Below are 23,234 nucleotides of genomic sequence, written 5' to 3'. Positions count from 1 at the left end.
AAAGAGGAACAAAACAATGTAGAAAGACTGGTCTTGTGAGGAGGGACAATCTTCTCCATGAAGTGTGCACTTACTCACTGCCCATCACAGATTAAAAAGGAATGGACTGTTGTAACAAGATTTATACCAATCCAAATGGGTTTAATTCCATGGAGGGGAGTTATGTCCACTTTTAGCAACATAATGAGAAATTGGAGTGTTTGAGTCAGTTTATTTGGGTGCAGGGTTCAAAAGGAATGTACTGAAAAAAAGAACCTGTGTGTTTTCCCTTTCCATGTACAAACCTAGCAGCCTAGCATGCCTTGCTTTCCTCAAGAAATGGACTTCAACCACTGTTTCTCCTCACAGCTGAGTTTTATTCTTTCAACATCTCACATTACAAATACTTCAAATGTTGTATGCATACAGTTAGAAATAGTTGGCTGCAGATGATTATAGGACTTTAGATCTCGATTTTTACTTCAGTTCTACAAACCAACTATAAAAACTGACATCTGTTACCACATAACATAACCGGGAGGGGGAGAAATATACAAATTGGAACTTATAAATGCGAAATGACCATAATAAAAATCAAGATGATGTCTCAAGTAAAAAAAGGTATATCAATAAATACAACCTTCCCAACATACCATTAAAAACTATTGACATGTTTCGCAATCAAGTAATACTAACAGACATTATTCCTCTGAATGTGGTACACAAACAGCAATTAGAAAACCTAGACATCAACAAGTTCAACACATCACCCCAAAAAATAGAAAAATCTGATCCAAATGATAATTTTACATTTCAATTGAAAATATAACAAATGCTAAATACGTTATCAACTTAGTATATACAATGTTTTCTTAATCACAGTAGCATGGTAGTAGCAAAATAATTGAATAAGCACAAAATAATGTTTAAAAATAAATTCAGTTATATATTAGTAGAAAGTCTCTTGTTTTGTTTGACTTTGCAGACACCAGCATGAACAATAGTAGACTGAGAAAATAATCCTGTTTGAATGTTTACATGGTTTATATGGGTTTAAATGATTTACATTGCAGAAAGAGGGAAAGTGTTTTACGAAAGAAGAAGTATTGCACATAAGGGCTCAAAGTTAACTTGCAACATGAATCACATTCAAGTCTATGTCCCAAAGCATGCCACATCACAGGGGTGGAGTGATCAAGTCTCTTTAGGAACAAGTGTCTTCTACATGGCTAAACTCATGTGGTATCCTGCATGTACAGCAGGTGTCTGTGAGGGAGGCAGACTTTAGGTGAGAAAGAGAGGATAGATATTAGGTGATCTGAAAGAGAACTTAACTCATACAAAAATAAAACAGATCTAGTGCATTACAATAGTTTTCTGCATTAACACTAGTCAATAGTCATGTTATTCTGTATTACGTCATGCATGCCTAGAATAACTGGAACGTTCTGGAACCTTCAGGTAGTTCCAGAATGAGAATCTAAATAGTTTTTTAGAACACCTGTCATCATTCACTGATGATACAAGGGAACAAGGGTTCACTCATCCACCCAAGCCAAAACATTTCCCCAATATTTTCCTTACCCACTACAAGCTGAATATATATGTTTCAAGACTATCAAAATAAGTTTAGAAAGGTCTTGTCATGCCTTAAGATCCAGTACTTATGGTTTATTATTATGAAAGAGAAGTCTGTACATGATTGGCTAACTCTTTTTCTTTTCTCTACACAATCACACCAGACAATTTAACATTTACCAGCACTTAAATATATAAAAAGCTAAATTGAAAATTATATTAATATCATTCATTTTTTATTTTTTTTAAATTAAGTTTTACCATAAATGCAGATCTCTTAGTAACAAAGGTACAAAATTATTTTTCACCAAGTGAAAAAAATGAGGTATTGCAAAAGGAGTTATCCCATCTTGTGAAAAATGTGCCTAAAATGACTATTGAAAAAAATATTTAGAAAAGTAGTGCATAATAAATTTATATATGTTCATGACAAAATAATCAGCTAGAAAACACTGTACAAAAATCAGCAGGCCATGTATAAAATAATATCTTTATCTCTGTGACAGCAAGTTCTTCAAAGAGTGTCCAACTACTAACGTATTCATCCTCCACAGCTAAGATCCACTAGCGAATCAATTCGCCACAGCTCGGATCTACTTCCTCTACACTCCAGTCATGGTAGAGAGTGCGCCAGATCACCATGAGACTAGCCTGGTAGTCCTGTCTGTCTGTGCTTAAGCCAACTCCTCTCTGTGTTAATTGGCTGGACAACAATAGCCAGAGGAGATGGTTAACACTAAAGCACATAGTACCAGGCTGCATACTATGTCACTCAGGGAACACTGTAGCTAGCTACCACTGTACTGTGCATTCCTACTAGTACTACAACATTAGCATGTTAGCGTCCAGTGCTAATATCCCTGACAATATAAAGTGAGCTAATACTACTGCCAATACCGGAGCCCTGCCTAGACAGCTAGGGCTGTAGTCTTTATGAGCTGAAAGTGTCTTTCCAAAGACTGTTTCTCCCCTCTCCTCAATTTCATAACTTAAAACGGCACTAGCCTTACTGACCTCCTGAACCTGAAAATTTAGTCTTATAGTCCTTAAACCCCTCAGATAATCAACTGGCTTTGATCACTTGTTTTTAGGCCAATCTTTGGTTTGCCCATTTTGGCTACAAAGAGTCAATTTAAACCATGATCTAGAAACACATACCAGTTATTGATGTCAGGCCCGATACCGAGGGGATAATTTTTTCTGAAATAATCCTGTTTGTACTCTGAACAGTTTATTTATGATGAAGGGAATTGTCAGTCTGTCTGCCCTCCTGCAGTGGATTTCTTTGACTATTGAACTTGAACCTGACCAGTTGCTCTCAACCTTTGGTTAACGATACAATTATAAATCTAATCCTGCATGCGTAAAGTAACAAAATAAGTGCACCCTTTAAAACGCAACTGTCCTAGTTAATATACTGATTGAGGTGCAGCACATAGCTCACTCAAATTTTATATATGTTACTCTTGACAACAAATGTAAGCAGCTTCGCCAGCTAATGAGAAAAAAAAGTACAGTCAAGTCAGAAGAAACATTTCTTCTCATATCTAATAATGCATCCAAGTACTCATGCACACCTTAACTTAAATTCAAAACGGGATTTCTTTCACTTCGTTTTACTTCTTAGCATTTACTTGTCTTAGAAGAAAGTCTGATTAAAAAAATAAAGATTAAATTAAGCTTTTAAGTTTCTTTTTTCATTTTGAAACTAAATAGGAACCAGCAAAAAGAAAAGTGCATTTATTTTCTACAACATAACCCGTCCCCCTACCTCCCTAATTCCACCTGAAGGATATGTGTCGGGGCCGGTCTCCCCCCTCCTTGACCAGTGGCTTGTGGAACTCTCGTCCGGCACGGGAGTGGATGGCGGCCCAGCAGTACTCGCAGTAGTACTGGAGACAGGTGACGTTAGCGCAGAAGAAGGGAGCAAACTTCCCCCCACAGCGTGTCCCCTGGCACTCATCACACAGCTGGTCATCCAGCACATATGGCTTGACTTCCACCTGGGGGAGAGGGGGAAAGAGGAGATGAAACATACCCAGATGGAATGGGACTAGAGACAAACCAGAGGGCAAAAGCTCAGACCCAGCTCCATTTTGTAGCTTAGCTATTGTTCGCGTGAGGTCTCTATGGTTCTTCTCCTGGACAAAATGCACGGCGTATGTGGCTCCGCTAAACTACCACAGACCAGACTGACTCACCCGTTTGTCGATCTCGCCGTGCTGCAGCTGAACGAATCGAGCGCTGATAGCAGCGATGTAGCTCTGCTGATTGGAGAATGCCACACGGCCCGCTCCTTTAGGGTACTTCAGCTCAGGGTCTGTGTCGATGCCAGCGTAACACACTCCTCCATACAGACGATCCATTATCATGGCCAGCTCCACTGGAACATTAACACATATAGGATGATGTGGCTGGCTGGGTCTGTCAGACAGTGTTAGCCTACTGAGCTAAAGCCTAGGCATTACTGTAGCTCAGAGTCTCTTTCACACACACACACACACACACACACAGAATCACAGTCCAGTACCTGCACGTAGAGGACGTGGCACCCCCCCTACGAAGATGGTCTTCCTGGGGTCCAGAGGCTGAGAGCCGTCCATCACAAAGTCACTGTCGTTCAGGTTCCAGGGACGGATCTGGACCTAGAGGAACGGCCAGACAACATTCAGGTAACACCCATATAACATCTTCAAAATGATAACAAATTTCATAACGTTTGTAACGCTTTCAATGTCCCTACAACTAGATGTGAACTAGGTGAGCAGAGTGGACTGGGCAGGGCTGACTTACTGTAGGTGAGCAGAGTGGACTGGGCAGGGCTGCCTTACTGTAGGTTTGTGGACTGGACTGGGCTGAACTAGGTGAGTGGACAGGGCTGAACTAGGTGAGTGGACAGGGCTGAACTAGGTGAGTGGACAGGGCTGAACTAGGTGAGTGGACAGGGCTGAACTAGGTGAGTGGACAGGGCTGAACTAGGTGAGTGGACAGGGCTGAACTAGGTGAGTGGACAGGGCTGAACTAGGTGAGTGGACTGGACCCGGCTGAACTAGGTGACTGGACTGGACTGGGCCCGGCTGAACTAGGTGACTGGACTGGACTGGGCCCGGCTGAACTAGGTGACTGGACTGGGGAGATCTCACAACTATTTACCAGCAGTGCTAGACTGACAAGGAGGACAGACAACTCCCACCAAGACAGACTGGCTCGTGTGTCACACACACAGACACGTCAAGCTCCACTCACAGGCTTGTCCTTGATGGTGGGGCTGGAGACACAGAGGTAGAGCTTGCCATCCTCCTCGATACAGGCATCGATCAGAGCCTGGACAGAGCTCTCGTCTTGGAACAGTAAGAATGCATAACCTAGAGGGAAAGAAAGAGCTCAATACTCATGACTATCTAGTCCCCGTCATTCCTAGGGCCCCGAGTGTTCCCCGTCATTCCTAGGGCCCAGAGTGTTCCCCGTCATTCCTAGGGCCCAGAGTGTTCCCCGTCATTCCTAGGGCCCAGAGTGTTCCCCGTCATTCCTAGGGCCCAGAGTGTTCCCCGTCATTCCTAGGGCCCAGAGTGTTCCCCGTCATTCCTAGGGCCCAGAGTGTTCCCCGTCATTCCTAGGGCCCAGAGTGTTCCCCGTCATTCCTAGGGCCCAGAGTGTTCCCCGTCATTCCTAGGGCCCAGAGTGTTCCCCGTCATTCCTAGGGCCCAGAGTGTTCCCCGTCATTCATAGGGCCCAGAGTGTTCCCCGTCATTCATAGGGCCCAGAGTGTTCCCCGTCATTCCTAGGGCCCAGAGTGTTCCCCGTCATTCCTAGGGCCCAGAGTGTTCCCCGTCATTCCTAGGGCCCAGAGTGTTCCCCGTCATTCCTAGGGCCCAGAGTGTTCCCCGTCATTCCTAGGGCCCAGAGTATTTCCTGGCCAATGTGACCATATCAGACTCACCTTTGGGTGGGAAATAGGACTTGCTCTCAGCCTTGTGGGGCCAATCGACAAACAGGTGACCGAACCGGCGGAAACTGGCGGTGATCTCATCTGAGAATGAAACAGTCAAAGATAGTCAGCTACACAGGCTCTTCAGGACCCTGTAGTTGTAGCACATAGCCTTCATGCCTCTGGCATCACATCGGGACCCATTAACATAGAAAAGAGACACCTCTCATCTTCTTTAACTCAGAACTACATTGTAAAAGGTGTATTATTCTGTTCATTAATCAATACCTTCGTCTATATCGGGGGGCAGTCCTCCCACAAACACCTTGCGTGAGTATCTCTCCACTCGCTCTCCGTTGAGGTGCGGGAAACAGTGGGCGGATCCTAAACCAGGAAGTCCCTGGTCACCTGACTCGTCCTCTCCGAAGGACCGTTCGTCCTCCATGGGAAACAGGTTAGAGTGACCTAGAGGGCAGAGAGATAGATCGGTAGAGATGAGATACTTATTTCACACCATGTTGCCAACCCAAACCGTACTAACCCAGACACCCTGGACTTATTTCACACCATGTTGCCAACCCAAACCATACTAACCCTGACACCCTGGACTTATTTCACACCATGTTGCCAACCCAAACCGTACTAACCCTGACACCCTGGACTTATTTCACACCATGTTGCCAACCCAAACCGTACTAACCCTGACACCCTGGACTTATTTCACACCATGTTGCCAACCCAAACCATACTAACACAGACAACCCTGGACTTATTTCACACCATGTTGCCAACCCAAACCGTACTAACACAGACACCCTGGACTTATTTCACACCATGTTGCCAACCCAAACCGTACTAACCCAGACACCTTGGACTTATTTCACACCATGTTGCCAACCCAAACCGTACTAACACAGACAACCCTGGACTTATTTCACACCATGTTGCCAACCCAAACCGTACTAACACAGACAACCCTGGACTTAGTTCACACCATGTTGCCAACCCAAACCGTACTAACAACAGACAACCCTGGACTTATTTCACACCATGTTGCCAACCCAAACCGTACTAACCCAGACACCCTGGACTTATTTCACACCATGTTGCCAACCCAAACCGTACTAACCCAGACACCCTGGACTTATTTCCCACCATGTTGCCAACCCAAACCATACTAACCCTGACACCCTGGACTTATTTCACACCATGTTGCCAACCCAAACCGTACTAACACAGACAACCCTGCACTTATTTCACACCATGTTGCCAACCCAAACCGTACTAACCCAGACACCCTGGACTTATTTCACACCATGTTGCCAACCCAAACCGTACTAACCCAGACACCCTGGACTTATTTCACACCATGTTGCCAACCCAAACCGTACTAACACAGACAACCTGGACTTATTTCACACCATGTTGCCAACCCAAACCGTACTAACCCAGACACCCTGGACTTATTTCACACCATGTTGCCAAACCATACTAACAGACAACCCTGGACTTATTTCACACCATATTGCCAACCCAAACCGTACTAACACAGACAACCCTGGACTTATTTCCCACCATGTTGCCAACCCAAACCGTACTAACACAGACAACCCTGGACTTATTTCACACCATGTTGCCAACCCAAACCGTACTAACCCAGACACCCTGGACTTATTTCACACCATGTTGCCAACCCAAACCGTACTAACCCAGACACCCTGGACTTATTTCACACCATGTTGCCAACCCAAACCGTACTAACCCAGACACCCTGGACTTATTTCACACCATGTTGCCAACCCAAACCATACTAACACAGACACCCTGGACTTATTTCACACCATGTTGCCAACCCAAACCGTACTAACACAGACAACCTGGACTTATTTCACACCATGTTGCCAACCCAAACCGTACTAACCCAGACACCCTGGACTTATTTCACACCATGTTGCCAACCCAAACCGTACTAACCCAGACACCCTGGACTTATTTCACACCATGTTGCCAACCCAAACCGTACTAACACAAACAACCTGGACTTATTTCACACCATGTTGCCAACCCAAACCGTACTAACCCAGACACCCTGGACTTATTTCACACCATGTTGCCAAACCATACTAACTGACAACCCTGGACTTATTTCACACCATGTTGCCAACCCAAACCGTACTAACACAGACAACCCTGGACTTATTTCCCACCATGTTGCCAACCCAAACCGTACTAACCCAGACACCCTGGACTTATTTCACACCATGTTGCCAACCCAAACCGTACTAACCCAGACACCCTGGACTTATTTCACACCATGTTGCCAACCCAAACCGTACTAACCCAGACACCCTGGACTTATTTCACACCATGTTGCCAACCCAAACCATACTAACACAGACACCCTGGACTTATTTCACACCATGTTGCCAACCCAAACCGTACTAACCCAGACACCCTGGACTTATTTCACACCATGTTGCCAACCCAAACCATACTAACACAGACACCCTGGACTTATTTCACACCATGTTGCCAACCCAAACCGTACTAACCCAGACACCCTGGACTTATTTCACACCATGTTGCCAACCCAAACCATACTAACACAGACACCCTGGACTTATTTCACACCATGTTGCCAACCCAAACCGTACTAACCCAGACACCCTGATGAAGACGTAAGCTGATATACATTGAAGTATTTTAATGTCTCATACATTAAAGGCTTTTTAACTTTCAAACCAAACACGAGAGCCAGGACATTTTTATGCCACTTAGCACCTATTTGTGGTTATAATATATATTTTCAAACCATACTGTGCTGGCTCCGATAATTCATTTTCACATTGTCCTTTTCAACAACTATTGTGGATGTTTAACCAGGCCAGCTCTGTAGAGCTTGGATTTAACCAGGCCAGCTCTGTAGAGCTTGGATTTAACCAGGCCAGCTCTGTAGAGCTTGGATTTAACCAGGCCAGCTCTGTAGAGCTTGGATTTAACCAGGCCAGCTCTGTAGAGCTTGGATTTAACCAGGCCAGCTCTGTAGAGCTTGGATTTAACCAGGCCAGCTCTGTAGAGCTTAGATTTAACCAGGCCAGCTCTGTAGAGCTTAGATTTAACCAGGCCAGCTCTGTAGAGCTTAGATTTAACCAGGCCAGCTCTGTAGAGCTTAGATTTAACCAGGCCAGCTCTGTAGAGCTTAGATTTAACCAGGCCAGCTCTGTAGAGCTTGGCTCAGCTCTGTTTGACTCAGTTGTCGTAAAAGGGTAAGATTGTACCCAAATAAATACGCCTACAATAAAATTGTGGTACATTGATTGAAATCAAATTAACTCAAAGCAATTTTTCATTGTGATGAAGACAAAAGAGAACCATGATCATGAAACCAATCATGATTTCCACAAGCGCTTTGATGCTTTGGTAAAGTCTAGTGACAAGCCACCACAGCCAGGTCATAAAAACCCAGCAGGAAACAGGCACCCGACAATCATGTCAGCTCATCTTTTTTGCTGTTGCGCTGTACATATGATCAGATTTCACAACAAACACGTGTTGAACATTATTAATATAGCAATGTGTGAGATGGTCAGTCAGCACAACTGCAATAAAGACAACCTGGAAATCCATTTCAACACTTCATGTTAAGTATATAAAGCAACATAGAGCAGTAGGCCACATAATCTACATGGAAGTTTTTAAATGCTTTATAGTATTTATAGAATTAATACATTTTATTTTGATTTTTTTATTATATTAATTTCAAATCCTCCCTGGGGACTTGAAGTGTTCCTCTGCAGGTTCAGTCGGGGACTAGTGAACAGTCCGCATTTAAGAGGTAAACACGGACAAGTTGCATCTGAAATGGCACCCTATTCCCCCAGACAGAGAGGCCAAACCAGACAGACAGCATGTACTGTTTAATGGCCGCTTTGCAAATAATGACATGACTTAGGCTAAAACATGAAGACATTTTGGGTTTGGCTTTACCTCGTCGTCTGCCATAGCTCCTAGCTGCATGTAAAACAAGAGACAACAACCTTTATACCAACTCTTAACAGCACAGGGTTCTAAAATAATGTACACTCCATGAACAACTTGCATCCAATTGACTACCTGTATTGTGAATGGCTGAACTAAGCTATAAACTTTATTGTACTTGAGGCAAAATATAACATTTCCATACCATTCATGGGCAAAGACCCATCTCCGCCCTGGTGAGAGAAACCATAGCGACCTGGAGAGGAAGAGACCGAAGTCAGTTAGAATATGCATATTATTTCGCCTTCTCACTCCATATAGCCAACACATTTCAACAACTGTAGCTGTTCTGTGATGCACTGAAGATAATGAGAATTGAGATGAGCAGCAGAACCATCAAAGCGTCCAGAGAACTCTGACTTAACAGCCAACAGATACATGATCAGAGGGGGGAAATAAGTGATGGACTGGCCTAAATTAACATAGTGACAAACTCCTTCTGAAGAGCAGTCTGGGCCTTGGCTTATAAAACATGTCTTCAGAGATGGTATGCGACAAAACGTAACCCAAATGTTTAATTCATGGTGGTGGAGAGAATGGAGAGTGGAGCATGGATCAAAGTGGCAGCATAGCAGTACTTAAACAGGTAAGCGTGTGTGATTGAGCAGGTTTAGACAGAGTATAGCAGTTTCAACTCTATCCTGCACTGGCGCAGCTAGACAGTTTACCACCCGGTCAGAATTACAGGAAATCAATCTTCTGTCTCTAAATTGAAAATATGCCATTACTGTATGTTCAGCTCATATTTCCTCACTGTTTGTGCAGTATTACAGAATACCAGGGCATATATTCAAAGCATCTAGGATCAGGTCCCCCTTGTACATATAATCATATTCATTATTTCTCTAAAAGAAAAAAACTCATTCAAGAACAGCACTCATTCTGAGACGCTTTGTGAATACAGACCCAGGGTGTTTTTTCATCCTGCGAGAAACAGAGAAACCCACCTTTCAATGAATCCTGTTCAGCCCTCATAATATCAATCAGACTGTTCTCCAGGGAGTGCATGCTGAAGCCATCAAAGGAACGGGTTCTCTCCTGCTGAGAGACACAGAGAGACAGGGAACACAATGATTAGCCTGCAGTGTTCTAAGAACAGGAACACTAGACCATTGACGCTAGAACCCGTGGTAGGTTCTAATCTAGACCCTTGACACAGTTTTGCTTGGTTAATAGATGAGAACTATGTTGTCCTGGTACTTTAGACCTAAACAGTTACACATTCACTGAGACGTTCTGTGGTGACGCTTTACGAACAAACTACCACCAAAATGTATTTCTGTGATTCTACAGAGATATCTCCAGATGTAGGCCATCTACAGCTTTTGTGTCACATGCCCGTCTCTGTAGATAGACACTGACTGCTTTTCAAATAATCCCTTCCTTGAAGTAATCACCAATCTGTGTGTGACTGGAAAAGCTAGACTTACACCCTACTGCTTTAGCCAATCCAGGTCATGTCAGATCTGCGTTTACCTCAAAGAAGAAAGGATGTATGCCTTCTTTATGTATTCAAACAGAGCCTTCTTTATGTATTCAAACAGGGCCTTCTTTATGTATTCAAACAGAGCCTTCTTTATGTATTCAAACAGAGCCTTCTTTATGTATTCAAACAGAGCCTTCTTTATGTATTCAAACAGAGCCTTCTTTATGTATTCAAACAGAGCCTTCTTTATGTATTCAAACAGAGCCTTCTTTATGTATTCAAACAGAGCCTTCTTTATCTATTCAAACAGAGCCTTCTTTATGTATTCAAACAGAGCCTTCTTTATGTATTCAAACAGGGCCTTCTTTATGTATTCAAACAGGGCCTTCTTTATCTATTCAAACAGAGCCTTCTTTATGTATTCAAACAGGGCCTTCTTTATGTATTCAAACAGGGCCTTCTTTATGTATTCAAACAGAGCCTTCTTTATGTATTCAAACAGAGCCTTCTTTATGTATTCAAACAGAGCCTTCTTTATGTATTCAAACAGAGCCTTCTTTATGTATTCAAACAGAGCCTTCTTTATGTATTCAAACAGAGCCTTCTTTATGTATTCAAACAGAGCCTTCTTTATGTATTCAAACAGAGCCTTCTTTATCTATTCAAACAGAGCCTTCTTTATGTATTCAAACAGGGCCTTCTTTATGTATTCAAACAGGGCCTTCTTTATGTATTCAAACAGGGCCTTCTTTATGTATTCAAACAGGGCCTTCTTTATCTATTCAAACAGAGCCTTCTTTATGTATTCAAACATAGCCTTCTTTATCTATTCAAACAGAGCCTTCTTTATCTATTCAAACAGAGCCTTCTTTATGTATTCAAACAGAGCCTTCTTTATGTATTCAAACAGAGCCTTCTTTATGTATTCAAACAGAGCCTTCTTTATGTATTCAAACAGAGCCTTCTTTATCTATTCAAACAGAGCCTTCTTTATCTATTCAAACAGAGCCTTCTTTATGTATTCAAACAGAGCCTTCTTTATGTATTCAAACAGGGCCTTCTTTATGTATTCAAACAGGGCCTTCTTTATCTATTCAAACAGGGCCTTCTTTATCTATTCAAACAGAGCCTTCTTTATGTATTCAAACAGGGCCTTCTTTATCTATTCAAACAGAGCCTTCTTTATGTATTCAAACAGAGCCTTCTTTATGTATTCAAACAGGGCCTTCTTTATGTATTCAAACAGGGCCTTCTTTATGTATTCAAACAGGGCCTTCTTTATCTATTCAAACAGAGCCTTCTTTATGTATTCAAACAGGGCCTTCTTTATCTATTCAAACAGAGCCTTCTTTATGTATTCAAACAGAGCCTTCTTTATGTATTCAAACAGAGCCTTCTATATGTATTCAAACAGAGCCTTCTTTATGTATTCAAACAGAGCCTTCTTTATGTATTCAAACAGAGCCTTCTTTATGTATTCAAACAGAGCCTTCTTTATGTATTCAAACAGGGCCTTCTTTATGTATTCAAACAGAGCCTTCTATATGTATTCAAACAGAGCCTTCTATATGTATTCAAACAGAGCCTTCTATATGTATTCAAACAGAGCCTTCTTTATGTATTCAAACAGAGCCTTCTATATGTATTCAAACAGAGCCTTCTATATGTATTCAAACAGAGCCTTCTATATGTATTCAAACAGAGCCTTCTATATGTATTCAAACAGAGCCTTCTATATGTATTCAAACAGAGCCTTCTATATGTATTCAAACAGAGCCTTCTATATGTATTCAAACAGAGCCTTCTTTATGTATTCAAACAGAGCCTTCTATATGTATTCAAACAGAGCCTTCTTTATGTATTCAAACAGGGCCTTCTTTATGTATTCAAACAGGGCCTTCTTTATGTATTCAAACAGGGCCTTCTTTATGTATTCAAACAGAGCCTTCTTTATGTATTCAAACAGAGCCTTCTATATGTATTCAAACAGAGCCTTCTATATGTATTCAAACAGAGCCTTCTTTATGTATTCAAACAGAGCCTTCTATATGTATTCAAACAGGGCCTTATTTATCTATTCAAACAGGGCCTTCTTTATGTATTCAAACAGAGCCTTCTTTATGTATTCAAACAGGGCCTTCTTTATGTATTCAAACAGGGCCTTCTTTATGTATTCAAACAGAGCCTTCTTTATGTATTCAAACAGAGCCTTCTTTATGTATTCAAACAGAGCCTTCTTTATGTATTCAAACAGAGCCTTCTATATGTATTCAAACAGAGCCTTCTATATGTATTCAAACAGAGCCTTCTATATGTATTCAAACAGAGCCTTCTTTATGTATTCAAACAGGGCCTTCTTTATGTATTCAAACAGAGCCTTCTATATGTATTCAAACAGAGCCTTCTATATGTATTCAAACAGGGCCTTCTTTATGTATTCAAACAGAGCCTTCTTTATGTATTCAAACAGAGCCTTCTTTATGTATTCAAACAGAGCCTTCTTTATGTATTCAAACATAGCCTTCTTTATGTATTCAAACAGGGCCTTCTTTATGTATTCAAACAGAGCCTTCTTTATGTATTCAAACAGGGCCTTCTTTATGTATTCAAACAGGGCCTTCTTTATGTATTCAAACAGAGCCTTCTTTATGTATTCAAACAGAGCCTTCTTTATGTATTCAAACAGAGCCTTCTATATGTATTCAAACAGAGCCTTCTTTATGTATTCAAACAGAGCCTTCTATATGTATTCAAACAGAGCCTTCTTTATGTATTCAAACAGAGCCTTCTATATGTATTCAAACAGGGCCTTCTTTATCTATTCAAACAGGGCCTTCTTTATGTATTCAAACAGAGCCTTCTTTATGTATTCAAACAGGGCCTTCTTTATGTATTCAAACAGAGCCTTCTTTATGTATTCAAACAGGGCCTTCTTTATGTATTCAAACAGAGCCTTCTTTATGTATTCAAACAGAGCCTTCTTTATGTATTCAAACAGAGCCTTCTATATGTATTCAAACAGAGCCTTCTTTATGTATTCAAACAGGGCCTTCTTTATGTATTCAAACAGAGCCTTCTTTATGTATTCAAACAGGGCCTTCTTTATGTATTCAAACAGGGCCTTCTTTATGTATTCAAACAGAGCCTTCTTTATGTATTCAAACAGAGCCTTCTTTATGTATTCAAACAGGGCCTTCTTTATGTATTCAAACAGAGCCTTCTTTATGTATTCAAACAGAGCCTTCTTTATCTATTCAAACAGGGCCTTCTTTATGTATTCAAACAGAGCCGTCTTTATCTATTCAAACAGAGCCTTCTTTATGTATTCAAACAGGGCCTTCTTTATGTATTCAAACAGGGCCTTCTTTATGTATTCAAACAGGGCCTTCTTTATGTATTCAAACAGGGCCTTCTTTATGTATTCAAACAGGGCCTTCTTTATGTATTCAAACAGGGCTTTCTTTATGTATTCAAACAGGGCCTTCTATATGTATTCAAACAGAGCCTTCTTTATCTATTCAAACAGAGCCTTCTTTATGTATTCAAACAGGGCCTTCTATATGTATTCAAACAGGGCCTTCTTTATCTATTCAAACAGGGCCTTCTATATGTATTCAAACAGGGCCTTCTTTATGTATTCAAACAGGGCCTTCTTTATGTATTCAAACAGAGCCTTCTTTATCTATTCAAACAGAGCCTTCTATATGTATTCAAACAGAGCCTTCTTTATGTATTCAAACAGGGCCTTCTTTATGTATTCAAACAGAGCCTTCTTTATCTATTCAAACAGAGCCTTCTTTATGTATTCAAACAGAGCCTTCTTTATCTATTCAAACAGAGCCTTCTTTATGTATTCAAACAGAGCCTTCTTTATGTATTCAAACAGCCTTCTTTATGTATTCAAACAGAGCCTTCTTTATGTATTCAAACAGAGCCTTCTTTATGTATTCAAACAGAGCCTTCTTTATCTATTCAAACAGAGCCTTCTTTATGTATTCAAACAGAGCCTTCTTTATGTATTCAAACAGAGCCTTCTTTATGTATTCAAACAGGGCCTTCTTTATGTATTCAAACAGGGCCTTCTTTATGTATTCAAACAGAGCCTTCTTTATGTATTCAAACAGAGCCTTCTTTATGTATTCAAACAGAGCCTTCTATATGTATTCAAACAGAGCCTTCTTTATGTATTCAAACAGAGCCTTCTATATGTATTCAAACAGAGCCTTCTTTATGTATTCAAACAGAGCCTTCTATATGTATTCAAACAGAGCCTTCTTTATGTATTCAAACAGAGCCTTCTTTATGTATTCAAACAGAGCCTTCTTTATGTATTCAAACAGAGCCTTCTATATGTATTCAAACAGAGCCTTCTTTATCTATTCAAACAGGGCCAACGCCTGCAGAAGTGAGATGACAGTATGTCAATATGTGTCATACAAGCGTTGTGGCATCTCTAACAACAGGAGGAGGCTGGGGTTTCCGTATTTAATGTGCTGCATCTCTAACGAAAGAAGAAGGCTGAAGTTTCCGTATCAAATGGCACCCAATTCCCTGTATAGTGCACTACCTTTGACCAGGCCCTGGTTTAAAGTAGTGCACTAAAACAGGGAGTATGGTGCTATTTTGGGTGAACACTGATTACCGGATTAGGCCTCCTCATGGCATACGCTACCACCACATTCACAGATCTAGAAGACTACATATACAACAATACATAGTTACTGTGAATTTCATCACAACATTTTTTTTGTTGGCCTAATTGTCATTGATGTTATCAGATGCTCTACTTACTAGTAACTAGATCATATTTGCTCTTCTCATTTATTTTGATGTGTACTGTATTGCGCATATCAGAACATATAATTTGGCTCTGACACTTGTACCAAAAATGCACGTGTTGGTTTTAACAATATAAAAACATGTTTGAAGTCCATTTTCATTGTCCTATAAGGGTGGATAAATATATTTTCTCTCTACAGTTTGCTGATCACTTCTCTCACCTGGAAAGGGAAGTTGTCAGTGCGACTCATGCTGTCTTCCATCCAGGCCTTTTGGTTGAACCCAGAGTTATTACGAGGATACTTCTGAGAGGGCACCTGGAAGACAGGACCAGATTATATAATATTGTCCTATGTAGTACATGTGGGATAATACCATGTGATTGTACCATTGAAGAACATGAGAGTTCATTTTATGGACTGCAGTCGCAAATAAATTATATCATAAGCAACTAAACCAAGCTCCACTGGAGTTTGGCAAAACATTGAAATTAAAGAAAAATCATTTGTAGTTCATTGTAGGCTGTTATATGAATATGGTTAATCTACTCATCAGTCTGAGGCCTTTGGGACATCCGGTCTTAACAGGTATGAGGTGTGTCATATACAGTTGTAGTCTGAAGGTTACTAATCACCTTAGCCAAATACATTTAAAATCAATTTCTCACAATTCCTGACACTTAATAAAATAAAAATTCCCTGTCTAAGGCCAGTTAGGATCACCACTTTATTTTAAGAATGTGAAATGTCTGAATAATAGTAGAGAGAATTCTTTATTTCAGCTTTTATTTCTTTCATCACATTACCAGTGGTTCAGAAGTTAACATACACCAAGTTAGTATCTGGTAGCATTGCCTTTAAATTGTTTAACTTGGGTCAAATGTTTCAGGTAGCCTTCGACAAGCTTCCCATAATAAGTTGGGTGAATTTTGGCCCATTCCTCCTGACAGAGCTGGTGTAACTGAGTCAGGTTTGTAAGCCTCCTTGCTCGCACACACTTTTTCAGTTCTGCCCACAAATTTTCTATAGGATTGAGGTCAGGGCTTTGTGATGGCCACACCAATACCTCGACTTTGTTGTCCTTAAGCCATTTTGCCACAACTTTGGAAGTATGCTTGGGGTCATTGTCCATTTGGAAGACCCATTTGCGACCAAGCTTTAACTTCCTGACTGATGTCTTGAGATGTTGTTCCAGTATATCCACAGAATTTTCCATTCTCATGATGCCATCTATTTTGAGAAGTGCACCAGTCCCTCCTGCAGCAAAGCAGCCCCACAACATGATGCTGCCACCCCCGTGCTTCATGGTTGGGATAGTGACCTTCGGCTTGCAAGCCTCCCCATTTTTCCTCCAAACATAACAATGGTTATTATGGTTAAACAGTTCTATTTTTGTTTCATCAGGCTAGAGAACATTTCTACAAAAAGTATCATTTTTGTCCCCATGTCCCCAGTTGCAAACCATAGTCTGTCTTTTTTTATGGCAGTTTTGGAGCAGTGGCTTCTTCCTTGCTGAGCGGCCTTTCAGGTTATGTCGATATAGAACTCGTTTTACTGTGGATATAGATACTTTTGTACCAGTTTCCTCCAGAATCTTCACAAGGTCCTTTGCTGTTCTTCTGGGATTAATTTGCACTTTTCGCACCAAAGTACGTTCATCTCTAGGAGACAGAACACGTCTCCTTCGTGAGCGATATGATGGCTGCGTGGTCCCATGGTGTTTATACTTGAGTACTATTGTTTGTACAGATGAACGTGGTAACTTCAGGCGTTTGGAAATTGCTCCCAAGGATGAACCAGACTTGTGGAGGTCTACAATTCTCTTTCTGAGGTCTTGGCTGATTTCTTTTGATTTTCCCATGATGTCAAGCAAAGAGGCACTGAGTTTGAAGGTAGGCCTTGAAATACATCCACAGGTACACCTCCAATTGACTCAAATTATGTCAATTAGCCTATCAGAAGCTTCTAAAGCCATGACATAATTTTCTAGAATTTTCCAAGCTGTTTAAAGGCACAGTCAACTTAGTGCATGTAAACTGCTGACCCACTGGAATTGTGATACAGTGAATTAAATCGGTCTAAACATTTGTCGGAAAAATTCCTTGTGTCATGCACAAAGTAGATGCCCTAACCAACTTGTCAAAACTATAGTTTTGTGGAGTGGTTGAAAAACGAGTTTAAGACTCCAACCTAAGTATGTAAACTTCCGACTTCAACTGTACATCTAACAGTACCAGGTTGTTAGATGGGAGTGTGCAGTATATACATCTAACAGTAGCATGTTGTTAGATGGGAGTGTGCAGTATATCTAGCTAGTTCAGTACCAGGTTGTTAGAGGGGAGTGTGCAGTATATCTAGCTAGTTCAGTACCATGTTGTTAGAGGGGAGTGTGCAGTATATCTAGCTAGTTCAGTAGCAGGTTGTTAGAGGGGAGTGTGCAGTATATCTAGCTAGTTCAGTACCTGATTGTTGGGGAAAGACTTCTTAAGTGGTGAGATGGAGTTGAGGGCCGTCACCCCTCCATTGAGGCCCCTGCGGTACTCACGAACCCCCTGTGACCCTCCCCAGCCACCGTACCCACCTCCCCCGGGGCTCCAGGAGGTGGAAGTGGGGGGGGCAGGGCTCTGGTAGCTGCCCCAAGGGGAGGGGGGCTTGGACTGGGCCGGGGCCAGGTGGGGTAGCTGGGTGAAAGCTCCAGAGCGGTGGGGGTGAGGAGGGAAGGAGGGCTGGGGAGGGTGGGGGGAGGCTGGAGAGCGACGGTGCTGAGGGGGGACCCCCTGGTTGTGGGGGTGGTAGTGGTGGGGAGGAGGGTGGTGCTGGGAGACCGGGCCGATTTGGGGGGAGAAGCTGCCCCCCGCCCCTCCGAAGCCGGGCCCCGCGTGGTGGGAGAAGTTCTGGAACAGCATCTGGGGTCCGTTAGCGTTGGAACCAGCCGGGCCAAAGAACCCACCCCCGACGTCCTCGCCGATAACGGGGGAGGGGTTGGAAGGTATGGTCGGGGACCAGTTGTTGAAGGAGGTCAAGGAGGAGGTGGTGGTGGATTGGGCTCCGGATGTCCCCATCCCCAGGCTATCCTGGTAGTCAAACCCCCCCAGCACCGGAGGAGAGTCCATCCCACCCCTAAGCTTCTCCTTCCCACCGGTCTCCAACGAGCCCTTCTCCAGGGAGCCGTCCTCAGGTAGGATTCCATCCAGCTCCCCTAGGCCACCTCCGGCCTCTTGCTGCCCAGGGGAGAGGGCCTGCGGCTGGGCCTTCTCCTGCAGGTCCTGGAGGTCCAGGGCTTTGGACTTGTCGGAGTCAAGGATCTCATCCTGCATGTTACTGTGGGGTGTTACGGAGGGGAACAGCCATGCGCTACCTCCTCCATTGGTGGCCGAGGTGCTGTTGACGAATGAAGGGGGGCTGGGGGGGTTGGCAGGGTGATTGAGGTGGGGGGGCTGGGTTTGGAGGTGAGGGGGGATCCTCACAGGGAAAGCAGACTTGTTGCCACTGCCGTTATTCTTCACCAGGACTCCGAAGCCGTAGTCGTCCATTTATGAATCCCGGGGTAAAGACAATATTTCCTCCTCAACTTTGTTCTTCTTATCTCAATGTCTTCTAGGCCTATTTCCTACTGTATAACATGGGGAGGGAAGGAGAGGAGTGCGGGAGAGAGGGAGGAATTGAAGGGAGAAAGGGGGTGAGGGAGAGGACAGGAGTGAAGGCATGCGCGAGAAGAAAGGGGAGGGAAAGGTGATGTAGGGAAAACAGTGGGTGAGGTAAAAAGGGGGAGACGGGTGAGAAGCGGACTAGACAGGGTCGAGGGAGGGGGGGGAGAGAGACAGTGAGAGGATCGAGGGAGGGGGTGGAGGGGAAGAGAGGGTCGAGGGGTGGAGGGGGAGAGAGGATCGGGGGGGGGTGAGGGTCGAGAGGGTCGAGGGGGGGAGGGTCGAGAGGGGAGACAGACGGGGTCGAGGGGGAGGGGAGAGAGGGGAGACAGACGGGGTCGAGGGGGAGAGAGACGGGGGAGAAACAGGGTCAAGGGAGGGGGGAGAAACAGGGTCAAGGGAGGGGGGAGAAACAGGGTCAAGGGAGGGGGGAGAAACAGGGTCAAGGGAGGGGGGGGAAACAGGGTCAAGGGAGGGGGGAGAAACAGGGGCATGGGAGGGGGGAGAAACAGGGTCAAGGGAGGGGGGAGAAACAGGGTCAAGGGAGGGGGGGAAACAGGGTCAAGGGAGGGGGGGAAACAGGGTCAAGGGAGGGGGGGAAACAGGGTCAAGGGAGGGGGGGAAACAGGGTCAAGGGAGGGGGGGAAACAGGGTCAAGGGAGGGGGGGAAACAGGGTCAAGGGAGGGGGGGAAACAGGGTCAAGGGAGGGGGGGAAACAGGGTCAAGGGAGGGGGGGAAACAGGGTCAAGGGAGGGGGGGGAAACAGGGTCAAGGGAGGGGGGGAAACAGGGTCAAGGGAGGGGGGGAAACAGGGTCAAGGGAGGGGGGGAAACAGGGTCAAGGGAGGGGGGGAAACAGGGTCAAGGGAGGGGGGGAAACAGGGTCAAGGGAGGGGGGGGAAACAGGGTCAAGGGAGGGGGGGGAAACAGGGTCAAGGGAGGGGGGGGAAACAGGGTCAAGGGAGGGGGGGGAAACAGCGTCAAGGGAGGGGGGGGAAACAGGGTCAAGGGAGGGGGGGGAAACAGGGTCAAGGTAGACAGGGTCAAGGGAGGGGGGGGAAACAGGGTCAAGGGAGGGGGGGGAAACAGGGTCAAGGGAGGGGGGGGAAACAGGGTCAAGGGAGGGGGGGAAACAGAGCCAAGGGAGGGGGGGGGAACAGGGTCAAGGGAGGGGGGGAAACAGGGTCAAGGGAGGGGCGGGAAACAGGGTCAAGGGAGGGGCGGGAAACAGGGTCAAGGGAGGGGGGGGAAACAGGGTCAAGGGAGGGGGGGGAAACAGGGTCAAGGGAGGGGGGGGAAACAGGGTCAAGGGAGGGGGGGGAAACAGGGTCAAGGGAGGGGGGGGAAACAGGGTCAAGGGAGGGGGGGGAAACAGGGTCAAGGGAGGGGGGGAAACAGGGTCAAGGGAGGGGGGGAAACAGGGTCAAGGGAGGGGGGGAAACAGGGTCAAGGGAGGGGGGAAACAGGGTCAAGGGAGGGGGGAAACAGAGCCAAGGGAGGGGGGGAAACAGGGTCAAGGGAGGGGGGGAAACAGGGTCAAGGGAGGGGGGAAACAGGGTCAAGGGAGGGGGGAAACAGAGCCAAGGGAGGGGGGAAACAGGGTCAAGGGAGGGAGGAAACAGGGTCAAGGGAGGGGGGAAACAGGGTCAAGGGAGGGGGGAAACAGGGTCAAGGGAGGGGGGAAACAGGGGCAAGGGAGGGGGGGAGACAGGGGCAAGGGAGGGGGGGAGACAGGGGCAAGGGAGGGGGGAGACAGGGGCAAGGGAGGGGGGGAGACAGGGGCAAGGGAGGGGGGGAGACAGGGGCAAGGGAGGGGGGAGACAGGGGCAAGGGAGGGGGGGGGGAGACAGGGGCAAGGGAGGGGGGGGAGACAGGGGCAAGGGAGGGGGGGAGACAGGGGCAAGGGAGGGGGGGGGGGAACAGGGGCAAGGGAGGGGGGGAGAGAGAAAGGGGCAAGGGAGGGGGGGAGAGACAGGGGGGGACATAAATACAAAGGCTATCATTCTACAATTTGATCCTACAGGCCATCCAAAACAACACCAGCCTAGCCAACTGCAGTGACTTTGCTGCAACTGCAGACTGCTAGTGATGTAACAATGAGATTAAATCATTGACTCGCTCAGCCCCAGTAGGCCAAGGCTACATGATAAAATAACAGACTTAGCATAGCAGTAGCACTAGCAGGCCACATCAGAAAACACCTGAGTGAACCTGCGTAGGTTAGCTGCGGTATAAGCACATAGCACCAGGCAGACTGGCTACGCTATTAGTTGACGTTTCTCTTCCCAAAGGTCGTTATGTGGCTAGCAAGCTAACAGCTGCTGCATTGGGCTCCATGTGCCCTGTCAATCAAACACATTACGATTATCAGTGTTGGTCTATATGCAGTGTAGTGTGTGTCTATGCCCGTGCGTTATAATGAAGGTAAATACACCAACACCTACCGAATATCTAGATTTGTTTCTGCAATGACCTCCTCCGTCGCGACCAGTTAAAGAAGAAAATGCTGGTGACGTTTCTTGTCTATGCTGAATCTAGGGTAGCCTAGTTCCCCGTATACAAGCCGCTCGGCTAGGGTAATAGCCGAAAAGCTAATACAGTGTAGCCGTTCTAACGAGCAATCGAAGCAGATAGGCAACAATGTCGATGACAAATTAAACAATGTATCCGAAAATTCCACCGACAGCGATACACGGGCTGGATATGCGGTGATATTGGTATTAAATGGTGTGTGTATCTTTAAACGACCTCGTCGGTTTCGTGTCCTGTGTGTTCAATGTCATAGCTTAGCACCAATCGTTGTCGTCATAATTTTTGTGCAATTCTAAACCACGGGTATAAACCTGAGTGCATTTCTCTGGTACGACATTACATTTCGGAAACGGATTCTATATCGTGCATTATGTACCTCTAAATTGTCGTCATGTCCTTATGGTTCCTAGATGTTGCCATATTTCAGCTTCTTTCAATTTTCTGCATTTCCAAGTCAACCGGTACGAATGGTCTCTTCTTGTCGATGACAGCTGGGCCAGTAGGGAGACACTTCCGACTCATAACCCCGCCCCCTCCTCCAACTCCCACCCACAGACTGCAAGGGTTTCCCTCTGCGGCCTCGCCCCTTTCCACAGATGACTGGTGTTTAATTGGATATGTGTGGGTAAACCACACCCATCTCACGCCTTTTCAATGAAATGGCACTGCGTTCAAGACGTTCTCAGCCCAAATAAGGATGTTGAGAAATTCATGGGTGGAGTTACACATGCAGGTAAATAATGCACAAAATTCAAACTAGATGTGTTGTATACATTCAGTACTCCCTGCATTTAAAAATCTAGTCAGTCAAGGCTTCTGTGTGATATTCATCTATGATTAAACTGGTTTATTAAACACATTTAAACACAAGAAAAAGGCAAGATAAGAGGCTAATCTTGACACAGCTAGCACATTTGGTTCCTTTCAAGTTACCTATTGGTTGTGGGAACGAAGTCATGCGTTTCCTGAAGTAAAACTGAACATTTTTTAAACATTCTGAGAACTGAAGTGAACATTTTGCCTGTTCTGGGAACGTTCAGTTTTAGGTTGCGTGGAGGTTCTGAGAATGTTTTACTATGGTTCCCTGAATGTTTTCATTAATGTTCTGAGAATGGAAATTCTAGGTTATTAGAAGGTAACAAAATAATGTTCTGAGGACATGTTTCAACAAGACAGCTAGCATAGGTTAACTGTTTTGGCACCTAAAACCCTCACAAACTTTTACAGATGCACAACTAAGAGCATCCTGTTGGGCTGTATCACCGCCTGGTACAGCAACTGCACAGCCCGCAACCGCAGGGTTCTCGAGAGGGTGGTGCAGTCTGCCC

The 23,234-nt window shown here is 44.5% G+C and overlaps 1 protein-coding gene across 17 annotated transcripts; it reads right to left on the bottom strand.

The window, feature by feature from the left end:
• Positions 1-335: 335 nt before the first annotated feature.
• LOC110489115 (cytoplasmic polyadenylation element-binding protein 4) lies at positions 336-22,529 on the bottom strand. 17 transcript variants are annotated; one of them, XM_090198695.1, is made up of 12 exons: positions 22,283-22,529; positions 18,190-19,337; positions 15,950-16,045; positions 10,471-10,561; positions 9,669-9,719; positions 9,473-9,496; positions 5,774-5,950; positions 5,498-5,587; positions 4,804-4,922; positions 4,088-4,202; positions 3,759-3,940; positions 336-3,560 (listed from the first exon to the last, which is right to left on the bottom strand). In XM_090198695.1, exons 2-12 carry the CDS (start codon positions 19,258-19,260, stop codon positions 3,333-3,335), a joined length of 2,244 nt encoding a protein of 747 aa, XP_090054821.1. In that variant the 5' UTR covers positions 19,261-19,337; positions 22,283-22,529; the 3' UTR covers positions 336-3,332. The 17 variants fall into 17 exon arrangements, with proteins under 17 accessions (XP_090054821.1, XP_036799197.1, XP_036799195.1 ...); XM_036943302.2 differs by having other exon boundaries at positions 10,471-10,564; positions 18,190-19,340; positions 22,283-22,421; XM_036943300.2 differs by having other exon boundaries at positions 10,471-10,564; positions 18,190-19,515; positions 22,283-22,407.
• Positions 22,530-23,234: the final 705 nt, after the last annotated feature.

Source organism: Oncorhynchus mykiss, chromosome 14, assembly GCF_057628025.1.
Source record: "Oncorhynchus mykiss isolate SJ-2025 chromosome 14, ASM5762802v1, whole genome shotgun sequence".
Taxonomy (NCBI): domain Eukaryota; kingdom Metazoa; phylum Chordata; class Actinopteri; order Salmoniformes; family Salmonidae; genus Oncorhynchus; species Oncorhynchus mykiss.
This window is presented reverse-complemented; position numbering and strand designations above follow the sequence as displayed.

Bases quoted from the DNA above. Each gene is read 5' to 3' on its own strand.
- LOC110489115 (XM_036943302.2), bottom strand. From the start codon at position 19,260: ATGGACGACTACGGCTTCGGAGTCCTGGTGAAGAATAACGGCAGTGGC. The intron at 5,588-5,773 runs GTATTGATTAAT...TTTCATTCTCAG, and splicing joins GCCCCCCGATATAGACGAAG to ATGAGATCACCGCCAGTTTC. The intron at 4,923-5,497 runs GTGAGTCTGATA...CTTTCCCTCTAG, and splicing joins GTCCTATTTCCCACCCAAAG to GTTATGCATTCTTACTGTTC.